The sequence below is a fragment of the Styela clava genome, chromosome 10, assembly GCF_964204865.1.
Source record: "Styela clava chromosome 10, kaStyClav1.hap1.2, whole genome shotgun sequence".
Classification (NCBI taxonomy): Eukaryota; Metazoa; Chordata; class Ascidiacea; order Stolidobranchia; family Styelidae; genus Styela; species Styela clava.
Window position 1 is genome coordinate 4,820,480 of NC_135259.1, and position 12,410 is coordinate 4,832,889.

A 12,410-nucleotide genomic window follows, 5' to 3' on the forward strand; every position below is an offset into this window, starting at 1 on the left:
CCTGTTTATACAAACTCATCTCAGCAGATAACATCAGTGTTACCTCCCTTAACAAGACCTGTAGGACCATACGTTCCTCATCCTACCATTTCAAATGCCTTGTGCACAAATACTGCCACAATTCCATCTTTCATACCTCCTTATATGTCAAGCTCACAATTACCTCACCCTACCGTTATGAGACAACCTTCCTTACCTTCCCCTAACGTTATCCATCATCAAGCTGCCAGCAAAGATGATTTGTACCTTCTGGGAAGAAATATTCAACAAGAATTCCGCTTGCCAGCATTGGATAAAGTAGAATTTGCTGGTGATCCATTAGAGTATCATGCATTTATAAGATCTTTCTTTAACACAATTGGACGTCTCACATCTGATCCTTCTACATTGTTGGCACAATTGTTTGCTCACTGCAAAGGTGAGGCATATGAAGTAATTAAGCACTTGCGAATGGCTGATGACCCAGCACAAGCATTTCATGCAGCTAAGGACACTTTAGAATTTCATTTTGGCAATCGATCACTGATCATCAGCACATTTATAAAGCAACTTACTGAAGGACCGAAAATTCGTGTAAATGACGTCAAAGGACTTTGCAAACTATCATCACAGATGCGTAACTGTTCTATTGTGTTTGACAATTGGAATGCAGGGAATTTACTCGATGCCCCAGCATATCTTGTTGCTATCTTTGAACGGTTACCTCCTAATATGCGTACTGACTATGTCATGAATGGCACATGGACTTCATTCACAATCCCGTCATTCAATCATTTGCTGAAATTTATTGAGTCTAGAGCTCGTTTGTACAACACATTTTATGGTCGCACTCTGGCAGAATTGGCGACAAAATCATCTGGTCATAAAGGATACATTAACAAGCGTCCATCGAAGTTTTCTACATTTACCACTTTAAGTACGCCAAAACCGGAACCTAACTTCAAACAAAATTACAACAAAACTAATAACTCTGGCAAGAATGGTAAATCTGCTTTGTTTTGCTATCTTTGCAAAGGCGATCACATTCTGATGCGCTGTAACAAATTCAAAGAGAAGAGCATTTCTAACAGACGACAATTTGTAAAGGACCAGTCTATTTGCTTCAATTGCATGTCATCCAAGAAACATTTTTCTAGCAGTTGTCCTTCAGAGAAGAGGTGTCTAAAAGAAGGGTGTGGCGGACTTCACCACACTCTGTTACATTTGGAGCAGGTAGCCAAGCAGCCTGCGTTGCATCAGTCGTGTTCTAAGGAACCATTACATGCACCTCAAACTGAAACAACTTCTGTGAATTCTATGTCTGTACTCAACACTTTGTGCCCTGTTCGACTCATGGCTGTTGCTGTTGAAATACATTTACCTGACGCAAGTGATAAGAAGAAAACAATTGCTTTCTTGGATCTAGGATCTCAAAGATCATTTTGCTCTACTCGTCTAGCGAAATCTATCGGCCTTTCTGGTAAACCAGAGCGTTGCATGATACGCACTACAAATGGTGTTGCTGTTCATACTGGAGAAAGAGTATCATTTCGCCTAAATGGCGTGAACAATACTAACATTGTTGAAGTATACAATGCTTTAACTTTTGACAAAATTCCTGACGTCAGAGATTCATTGCCAAAGCCGGATATAATTAACAAATGAAATATCCTCATTTGGATGGTTTGAAGTTCCCAGATATTGATGGCGATGTTGAACTATTAATTGGGGCAGATACCTTGGGTAATTGTCCATTTACTGATTCCCGAGTCGGACCTCCTGGTACTCCAGGAGCCTTGCTTACGTGTCTTGGATGGTGTCTCTTTGGCAAAGATCCATCAATGAAATCTGATAATAATTCCCTGAATTATATTAACACTTCTGTGCCTATGATATCTGATGTACAGAATTTACAAAGTGATGTAGCTGTGAATTTTATTTCTACTACTCTTCCATTGCTATCATTTAATGACACTTCATGCGATACTTGCATGTCACCTCAAAGTCTTCCAGAAGAAGATCACAATTTGCAGGAGGAAGAAATTGCATGTGATAATTCACAGACACCTACAATTGACAACCATGAACTATATTGCAAAATCATTGCCAAGCCGGAAGTGACAGATTGTCAGAGGACGGAAAGCAGCAAATTGAATGGTTGTGATTTTTTCTTTATTTGTTCCACATTGCATGATGATATCCTGGATGAGAGTGATGTTAACCGTGAAATTGCTGTCTGTCAAACTTGTGGAAATGATTTTGCTGATATGAATGCAGATCCATTAACAACACAACCTTCTTTGGATGATGAACGAGCTACACAAATTATGAATGATACTTTGAAGCGTGTTGACGGACGATTGCAAATTGGTTTATTATGGAAATATGATGATATTAAATTACCGTACAACTATAACATGGCTCTCAAACGTCTCATGTCTGTCAAGCGAAGAATGGAGAAGGATGCTGAATTTGCTACAAAGTACATTGAGAAACTGGATGAATATATAAAGAATGGATATGCTGAACAGATACCAGAAGATGAATTGGCACCTACAGAGAGAACCTGGTTCATTCCACACCATGCAACAAGACAATCGAAGTTTCGTGTTGTCTTTGACAGTTCAGCAGAGTTTGATGGAAAATCACTGAACAAGAATTTACTATCAGGACCTGATTTCAATAACTCATTAGTTGGAGTTCTTCTACGCTTCCGTTTGAACCCCATTGCTGTGTCGTGTGACATTCGACAGATGTTTCACAGAATATTGGTAAAGCGTGAAGATACACAATCTCTTCGTTTTCTATGGTTCCCTACACATGATCTTACAAAACCTGTTTCTCAATTTAGAATGCTATCTCATGCCTTTGGTACTACCTGCTCACCTTCTATTGCAACCTTTGCTCTACGAAAGGTTGCAGAAGATAATTTATCTAATGCTGATCTGACCGCTGTTCGATGCATTTACTCTAATTTTTATGTAGATGACGGATTGTTTTCAAAGGATACTGTAGAGGAGACTTCTACACTAGTTCGACAAACTATTGATTTACTGGCAACAGGAGGTTTTCACTTGACTAAATTTTTAAGCAATGAACCAGAAGTTCTACAATGTGTTTCTGAGGAAGACAAGGCTCCCGTTGCTCATGCTCTGGAACTAGGCGATGATGCGGTGAGTCGTACTTTAGGATTGAATTGGAATGCAGCCACTGATCAATTTGTTGTTATTGTCAGAATTCAGGAACGTCCTCCTACTCGTCGTGGCATATTATCAATGGTGTCGCAGATATTTGACCCTCTTGGGTATGTTCAACCATTTGTACTTGCAGCTCGTATCATTCTGCAAGATCTTTGTTATGAAGAATTTCAATGGGATGATACAATTACTGGCCCTCTTAGAGACAAATGGGAAGAATGGTCATCTAAATTACCTTCATTGAATGGGATATCATTTTGTAGATGCTACAGACCAAAAGGATTTACTCCATCTACTTTTCAGTTACATGTATTTTGTGATGCAAGTTCTTTTGCATATGGAACTTGTGCTTATTTGAAAATAATTGACGATGCAGGAAACATTCACACTGCATTTGTTAAAGGCTCGTCAAGGGTGGCTCCAAAGAAAGTTGTAACGATACCACGTCTTGAACTGACTGCAGCGGTTGCTGCTACAGAATTGGCGAGATGCATAAAATTGGAATTGAATGAAGTGATAACAGATGTATTTTTCTATACGGATTCAATGACAGTTCTTCGAATGATAAACAGTCGATCTGAACGTTTCAAAACTTTTGTTGCTAATCGATTGAATACAATTCACTTGCTTTCTCAACCTAGACAATGGCATCATGTTGACACTAAGTCTAATCCAGCAGATATTGCCAGTCGTGGACTAATGCCTGACAAGTGGCACAAAGCTGATTGCTGGTTTAAAGGACCTTCTTTTCTGAGAAGCAAGGAATCATTGAGAAATTCACATATTTCTGAAACAATTGAGGACTCTGAAATATGTTCTGAAGTGAAAGTTAATTATAATGAGATTTCCTACAAGGACAAGGATTCTACTATACAACAACCTGGACTTATGCTGTTGTTGAAACGTTACTCTAAATTTGAAAGACTTATTTCCTCTGTGATATGGCTTCAAAGATTCAAGACTTACATGATTGGGAAATTGCTACATCGTTCTGATTCTCCAGTTACTGGTTGTTTTACTGTTGCAGAACGGGAAAATGCAACTATAGATATTGTGAAACTTATACAAGCAGATTCATTGTCTGCTGAGCTTTGCTATTTTAAAGATATGATGAGTTCGGGCCCTCCACCTTCTGACAGAAAGAGACTTAAATCGCCATTTGCTAAAGAACTTTTGCAGTGTAATCCATATGTGGCTGATGGCATACTTCGAGTTGGAGGCAGGCTTCGTCAATCTGAATTACAACCTGATCAAAGGAATCCTGTAATTTTACCCCCATATCACCATGCTACTAAACTACTAATTGATTATTACCACTGTGAACATGGACATTGTGGAAGCAATCAAGTACAGGCTAATTTGTTACAAAAATATTGGATATTGCATCTTCAGTCAGCGGTGGCAAAAGTTCTTAGAGAATGCATGCCATGCAAGATTCGATCTGCCAGACCTGGTAAACAATGGATGTCAGATATGCCTGCTGTTAGGCTTTGTACAGGAAATAGACCATTCTTTCACAGCTTCGTTGATTATTTTGGTCCTATAAAGGTCAAGTTGGGCAGAAGCGAACATAAGCGTTACGGAGTTATATTCACTTGTCTTTCTACTCGAGCAATTCATCTGGAGGTTGCAGAGAGTTTGGATACCTCTGCATTTTTACAAGCCTTTTTTCGTTTTGTCTCGCGACGTGCAAGACCAGCTCACATGTACTCTGACAATGGTACGAATTTTATTGCTGGAAGTAAAGCTCTCAAGGATGGAATTACAAATTGGAATAAGAAACAAATTGACAATGCTCTCGCACAAAAGGGAATTCAATGGCATTTTTCACCACCACTTGCAAGTCACCAGAATGGAGTTGTTGAAAGATTGATCAGAGAAGTTAAGAGGATTCTGAGGAATATGCTTGATGATAAACCATTAACCGATTATTCACTTTGGTCTTTTCTGGCTGGAGTGGAATCCATCTTAAATGACAGACCCCTTACCCGAGTAAGTAATGATCCCAGAGACCTCCATGCCCTGTCACCTAATTCTATTTTACTAAGTAAATTAGATCCTGATCTACCCCCTGATGTTTTTCTGCGAGCTGATGAGTATAGACAGGGCTATAGACATGTCCAGCGGTTGTTGGATATATTTTGGCAGAGATTTACTAGGGAATATTTACCTCTGCTTCAGAAACGCTCAAAGTGGTTTCATCCCTCCCCTAACCTGAAGCCTGGTAACTTAGTACTTATGTGTGATGACATACTTCCCCGTGGTAGTTGGCCAATGGCTGTTGTGGATGAGGTTTATCCTGATAGACTAGGCATTGTGCGTAGGGTGAAGGTACGAACCTCTAAATCTACGTTCATGCGTGATGTTAGGAAGATATGTTCACTTGAAATTGATTAAATGTCTAATTGATGATTATTCATTTGTTTCTGTATATTACATTTCACATTTTTCCATACACAATTTCGTATTCATCATTTTCCTATTTGGTTTACTTATATGCTTTGTGTTCGGCTACTTCAATCACCTCTTTTATTGAGATAATTATAAGTCTAAATTATCTGGGGCCGGAATGTTAGATTTGACCTCGCACGCCTCACACTTTTGTCCATTTATATTTCTCTATTATATTAACAATCCCAGACGAATTATTTTCTATCTTTCTTTATCTTAATTTCCTGTTGACGGTAACTCATTATTGCGCCATAGTGAAGAAATAGGGAGTGAAACTTTTCCCCGGGTTTTGAGATAACGCTTTCTGATTCTTTGTTCTATACGGCACTGTGGGATTGCAAAAGTGTCGTTTAGTATTGAAATTTGTCTCGGATATAGTTTACATTAGGGGTGCGGGTTTCGTGAAATCTGTTATATTAATTTAGCTCAGTTAGGTCCTATTTAGTATTGGTTATTATTGCTTGTCATTGTGAATGTTATTTTGTCATTCTTTCATTGGTTGTTTATAGTGCATCCGTGTCGTTATAAATTAGTTTTATCGTTAGTCTTCAAGTTTCTGTGCTGTAGCAACATTTTACTCATATGTGGAGATTGATGAATACAGTTCGTTTTCTAAGGATCTCGTTGCCTCTTTACTTTGGTTGTGCAGTTACTAGAAGCTGGGAGATTGCGCATAATTCTTCAAGGCGGGTGCGGGTGCAAATAGGACTCCACTACAACAACGTTGAGTGGATTGGAATTCACGTTCCAACTTTATACGCTTCTTATTTCCTATTGTTCTCTACCACTGAAAAATCAGCTTTCACACCGGGCGGCTATTCAAACGGGCGCTTAATCAAGACCGGGCGGTTAAACGAGCATATACGGTATTTGTTTTTAGAGGTATGGACTTGATGGTGAAGAAATCCGTAACCGACCAGCGGTAACGTGAATAGTGTCGAGGAGTACAGCAACCCTCTCGCATAAAATTAACCTCCGAATGTGATACGGACCTGCAAACCCACGCAGAGGGATCGAAGGTGCGATGTCGAGTGTATTCCTAACGCTGAGCACGCTGTAGCCTACCGCCTAGCTGCAAACCACCCATTATTCCTTGTTAAGTACGGGATTGCTTACGGAAGTGCTGAAGAAGGATGTGTTTTGTATTCTAACTAAAGCACTTGGCGATGAATCACTGACACCTGGATTGAATATTTTCGCTTGTTTTAATAATATTACCACATGATCAAATTGCGAAAATTAGTTTAGTGTCGCATTTGACGCTGAAAACTTGTCTCCGGGGTCACAGGTCACCAGATGTCGTTTCAAACCTCAAACAAGACTTCTGACACTTCGCCCGCGCAAGGTGTTAGGTTATTTGGATGCTCGTTGGTCTTAGTTCTCCGATGAGATCATAAGCAATAATTTCGTAAGTGGTTTATGCGAGTAGTAACCAAGGTATCTTACGACAGGACTACAAATCTGTATCGCTTGCCCTCGGATGAATACCAACCGTTATATGATTGCGACCAAAGCCTTATGTATACAGCACTCAGCCCTGCTGCCTCTCTGTTACGTGTTAGCCTGTACAATTCTGTTAAATCTGCTTTGTACCAAGCGAAGATTTCATCGAACCTTTCTTTCCCTTGGATGTATTAGGTAACTTATGCAATTGATTTAGCTAGACTATTTTTACTGAGAAAGTCCATTCAAGTTGTCACTAAGAACTGAAGGAGATGGATCAATCCAGTGAATCACCATGCGGCATATGCTTTAAGAATTGTGCCGAAGGAAGCCACAGCATTTTATGCGAAATATGTGGAAACTGGTTCCACGGCACCTGCGAGAAATTGAAAGAAGAATCTATCATGGAACTTGGGAACCTCTCGCAAGCATCGTATATATGCAGAAAGTGCTCTTCGGAAGACGATGGTTCATTCGACTTCTTGACTGCACTCCATCGCTTACGCAGAGTAAGTAATTCACCGCTCTTCCGTTCTTATAGACCTAATTACAGATTGTGCATCATCCGTCTAGTGTTTTTATAAAGAAATTTATTAAAAGTAAAGTCACGCGCACTCGCTCAAAATGTAGGCGCTGATCTCTGAGCAAAGTTACGGACGATCGCTAAATTGCCAAGAGTTACTGAGGCTATAAATTATTATTATATTGAGTGCAGTTAGTAAATACGGATTGCCACGAGACGTTAACGCTGTTTATGTCAACACGATGAAAAATAACTATGAAATAATGAATTTCCACATGACGGAATTTATTACAAATTTGGGAATGAAAATTGCTTGTCTGATGGATATATTGTTAGTAAAACGGGTGAACACAGTCCATTCGATTATGTATAGATTAAGCACAGTATTGATGGGAAAGATTTTACGGAATTTCATTCTCCATAACCATATGACGACTTTTCCCGAAGGTGAAAATGGGATTTTGTGTCTGTTCCAATCGGTTTGACAAACCCCGGATGGTTCCCGCTCAATGGGGTCAATGTGAATTTTAAAGTATTGTGATGGTGGAAACGCCATTAGGGATGCTTGATAGCGGAATTAAACATCATTTTCCATAAATTTTGTGATTGGTGATTCACAACTAATCTCCATTTCTATTTCTAGAGTGCCAAGAAGAATTGAGGCATTTTTTGTGCATGTACAATCAGGGAAAAGCATATCATGCCATATTTCATAAGTCATGAAAAAGATATCACCAAGTACCATACATCCACTGATCGTCACTCACTGGACATATTGCGAAAGCATGGACTGGAGAAAGGCAAACGCCCACTTAAGACTACAGCAGATGGTAATTGCCTTTTCAACGCAGGGTCGTTGCTTCTGAATGATTCTGAAGATATGGCTAATGAGCTTCGGACAAGAACTTGCATCGAAATGGTCAATAATGAAGACGAATACATTCAGTCTGATATGGGGAGAGTTGTTTGTCATGTGTCCCCGGACTACCGCGAAGCCTGTGTCGACTGTACTCGTATTGGTGCTTTTTCTTCAGCTTGGACAATAATGGCACTCTCTAACATCATTAAAAGACAAGTGAACATGCTGTACCCCCTGTTAATGGGACAAGGGACTTATATCCAAAGTTTCTCAGCAATTGCATCAAGCCTAGAGAAATAGTTGGCGTAGATCTGTGGATTATGTGGACAACAACAGAACTGACGATGACTTCTGACTGGATTCCAAATCACTTTGTACCACTTGTTGAAGAAACTGAATTTAATCCTGGTGCTCTCCATTCTACCCCAGTAAAGGAGGCTTTGAATACTATTCCTGACTCTCCAGGCGTTACCCCATTCAAATTTGGAAAACTCAATTTTGATGAAACCAGTTCTGATACTAGCATCGGTTTTGACCAGATTAATTTTGAATTTGGTTGGGATATCAGTGACGACAGCGATGACTCTGCTGATGCGTTCGAGCCAAAAAAGATGAGGGCTACCACACCAATTACCACATCAAGTCCATCTACTGCTTTCGAATCATCAAATGATGAGCGTGAAATACAATTGAGTGGCAGATTTCTTGCACCCAATGAACTTTACACAACTATGCTGGCAGAGGTTATTGCTGAAAAAGAAATCCCCACTGGTCCGAAAAGCAACATTGGATTCGTGGTACAGTTGGGAAAAAATAACAAGAGGAATTTTGTTCCAGATGATTGTGGCACGTGGTGTGGTGTAAAAGCAGGGTCTACCAGAGCATATTTCCTCATTGAAGAAAATGGCAACCTGAAATTCGTCAGAAAAGATAAAGATGGCTTCTACACAGAGAAAAAGTCCGGGGGAAAATTCAGGAAAGAGCATGTACGGCCAATGCCCGACACCCAAGATATCCTAATTCTTCATAGAGTTTACAGCAAACTAAAGGCTAACACGAACTATCGAAAACGGGTGTCCTGGTTTCGTGGTTACGATGGTTCCTGCATCGGTGAAGGGAAAGCTGTCGTTGAATACCTGGGAGCTTTTCCGAAACAGCCCATGCCTCCCCATGGAAATACAAAACGAAACAAGCGTGAGTATGTAAGAACACCTCCTGGAGTTGTAAAAAACATCGATGATCATGTGCAGTCGAGGATGTCCACAAGGGAAATCTATAAGAAAATGATTGGCGAAGATTCGATTCATGCCCCGAGGGACTATCGACAAGTGAGATATAGGAAAATGCATGCCAAAAAAGACAGTTGGGGTACAGAGGGTTCACGCACTTTCGCTGATGGGGTTTTTGATGTGCTAAGCATGGTACAGACAGATGACTTCGTGCGAGAGGCAGCGGTAATCAAAGGTTCCCCACCCTGTGTGATTTTGTATACCAACAATCAGCTCGCTGATCTCAAGCGAATAGCTTCAACAACAAGTGACAAAACAATTTTGGGTGTTGATCGCACGTTTAACCTTGGTGCCTGTTATGCCACTATAATAGTGTACAAGCAGTCGAAAGTTGTAAGAAATAGCACTGGTGAAAATCCTATATTTTTGGGCCCAATTTACCTCCACTGGGATGGAAAATTCACGACATATTGTCACTTTTTCTCTCACTTGAGCTCCAGGATATCAACCACTGCTTTCACTTCGGAAATTAGGATTGGAAGTGACAACGAGTTTGCTTTAACAAAAGCTCTTGACAAGTGTTTTCCGGGAGTTCAGCGGTTTCTATGCACACGACACTTGATCCAAAATGTGCAGCGTTTGTTGCGGACAAAGGGGTCGATTTCCGAAGAGTCGAAAAAAATGCTGTTATCCTCTCTTTTCGGGGATGATGGAATTGCCAGAGCAGTTTCAAATGAGGAATTTGAAACCAAATCTGTCGAATGCAAAAGGCTTATTTCAAAGTTCCCCGAAGATATCAAGAGGTATATAACTGCACAGATTATGCCTCTGCTTGCAGAGTACGTTGTCAAACCGAGGAATGGGCTAATGCAAAAAGCGCTGTGGACCAACAACAATTCTGAGTCGATGAACAACCTCATAAAAGTTGACATTGATTGGAAGCCACAAAAGCTGCCTCAACTAATCAAAAAATTTAAAGACCATGCTATTTTGCAGTACACAGACATGCGGAGAGCCATTCACGGCAGGGGCAATTATTCCCTAAGTTCAAGGTTCAAAAAGTATTCCTACAGCAATGCAGTATGGCGAGAGATGGGAGAGGGCGAAAAAGAGAAAATATTTCAAAAATTAATTTTTGAAAAAGACCGTTCCCATATTCCCCTTGAAAACGAAATGGAAGAAGCGTCGAACCCAGCATTTCTTTGTCCAAGAAAATCGCACATTGCCAGAAAGCCGGGACAAAAGAAGGGAACTAGGGCCGAAAGAGCAGCAAAAAAGTAGATGGAGAGATGTAACGTGGCTCCTATTATGACACAGACTAATATTCACTACACATAGCTTATTCATCCAGTGTTTTTGATGAGCTATCGGACAAAATAGTCACTGGCTTCGTGTTTTTATCTTTTATTACAGTTCGTTTGTGTGTTGGTGTTTTAACAGTTCATTGTTTTCACGTTGGTTAGGCTGATGTGTATGCTTTAATGAACATGTCATTTCTTTGCACGAATAAAACAAAACGTGATGTTACATACTTTTCTTTGCTGTTGTTAAGATAATCATGCTCGCCTTTCAGTTTGTTCTTGGTTTGGGTTTACTGCACCAAGTACCGCAGATACCGGCACAGGATGCAAGACAATAGGAAGACTAAAGCACCTTCATCCCATAAAAAGAAGGCAGGCGGTTCAGTTCATTGGATCCAGATTTGCTGGCCTTATCGCCGTCGCAATGTGGTTCACGTAACTGCTGATCGGTTACGGCTTCCTCCATCATTAAGTCAAATTCATGCACCTGAAATATCTAGCTAGCTCACCATACCCAATATTGGCTACCAACCAAACGAGAGGCCACACGATTCCTATACATTTGTATCAAAATAAAATGATATCATATGTACAAGCATCGGCGCTCATTCAACCACTGTTCTTCACTCTAGGCAAATTTTGATTACCTCCTAAACAAGCCACGCGTATATTTTGCTTCGTAGACAAAACTGAGTATGCATCATGTAACATTGTCAGTGATTTCGTGTTACCTCAATCTCAAAAATTTGCACGAGCGTCAATAAAGTAATTAGTGATGACGCCACAAATCACGTCGAAATATTTTGACGTCATCAGCGGTGACGTATCTAAACACGCCGAATGACCGTAATAATATGGTCTCATTTTCAGAAACGTTTGATATACTAGTCGTGATTATATGTTGAAATTTTGCATTTGATATTATGACGTAACCACTAATGACGTCATAAATTTAGTCGAAAGTCGCCACATTCAAACCATCTCGTTTGTCTCAAAGGTGCATTATACTGCACGCCAGTATATTTCGAATATTCAAATCTTAGATTGTGACGCAATCAGCAATGACGTCACCAATCACGCCAAAAATAACCGTATTGAAACCGCCTCATCTTTCTGAAACGTTTGCTATATTGCTCGATGTTCTATCTCCAAAATTCGCATTATCGATTGTGACGTAATCAGCAATGACGTCACCAATCACGCCACAAATAACCGTAATGAAACCGCCTCATCCTTCTGAAACGTTTGATGTATTGCTTGAGGGGCTATCTCTAAAATTCGCATTATCTATTATGACGTAATCAGTGATGACGTCACGAATCTTATGCGTCCCGTGCCATTTTCTCCAGTTGTATTCAGTGGTGTTCAGTTATATTCAGTTGTATTCGTTGCGTGTATTCAGTTGTTTTCAGTTCTGTTCAGTCGTAT

The 12,410-nt window shown here is 40.1% G+C and overlaps 1 protein-coding gene across 1 annotated transcript; it reads left to right on the forward strand.

The window, feature by feature from the left end:
* Positions 1–1,640: 1,640 nt before the first annotated feature.
* On the forward strand, positions 1,641–5,573 carry LOC120325767 (uncharacterized). Its single transcript, XM_039391928.2, has one exon. It carries the CDS (start codon positions 1,641–1,643, stop codon positions 5,571–5,573), a length of 3,933 nt encoding a protein of 1,310 aa, XP_039247862.2.
* The last annotated feature ends 6,837 nt before the right edge of the window (positions 5,574–12,410 follow it).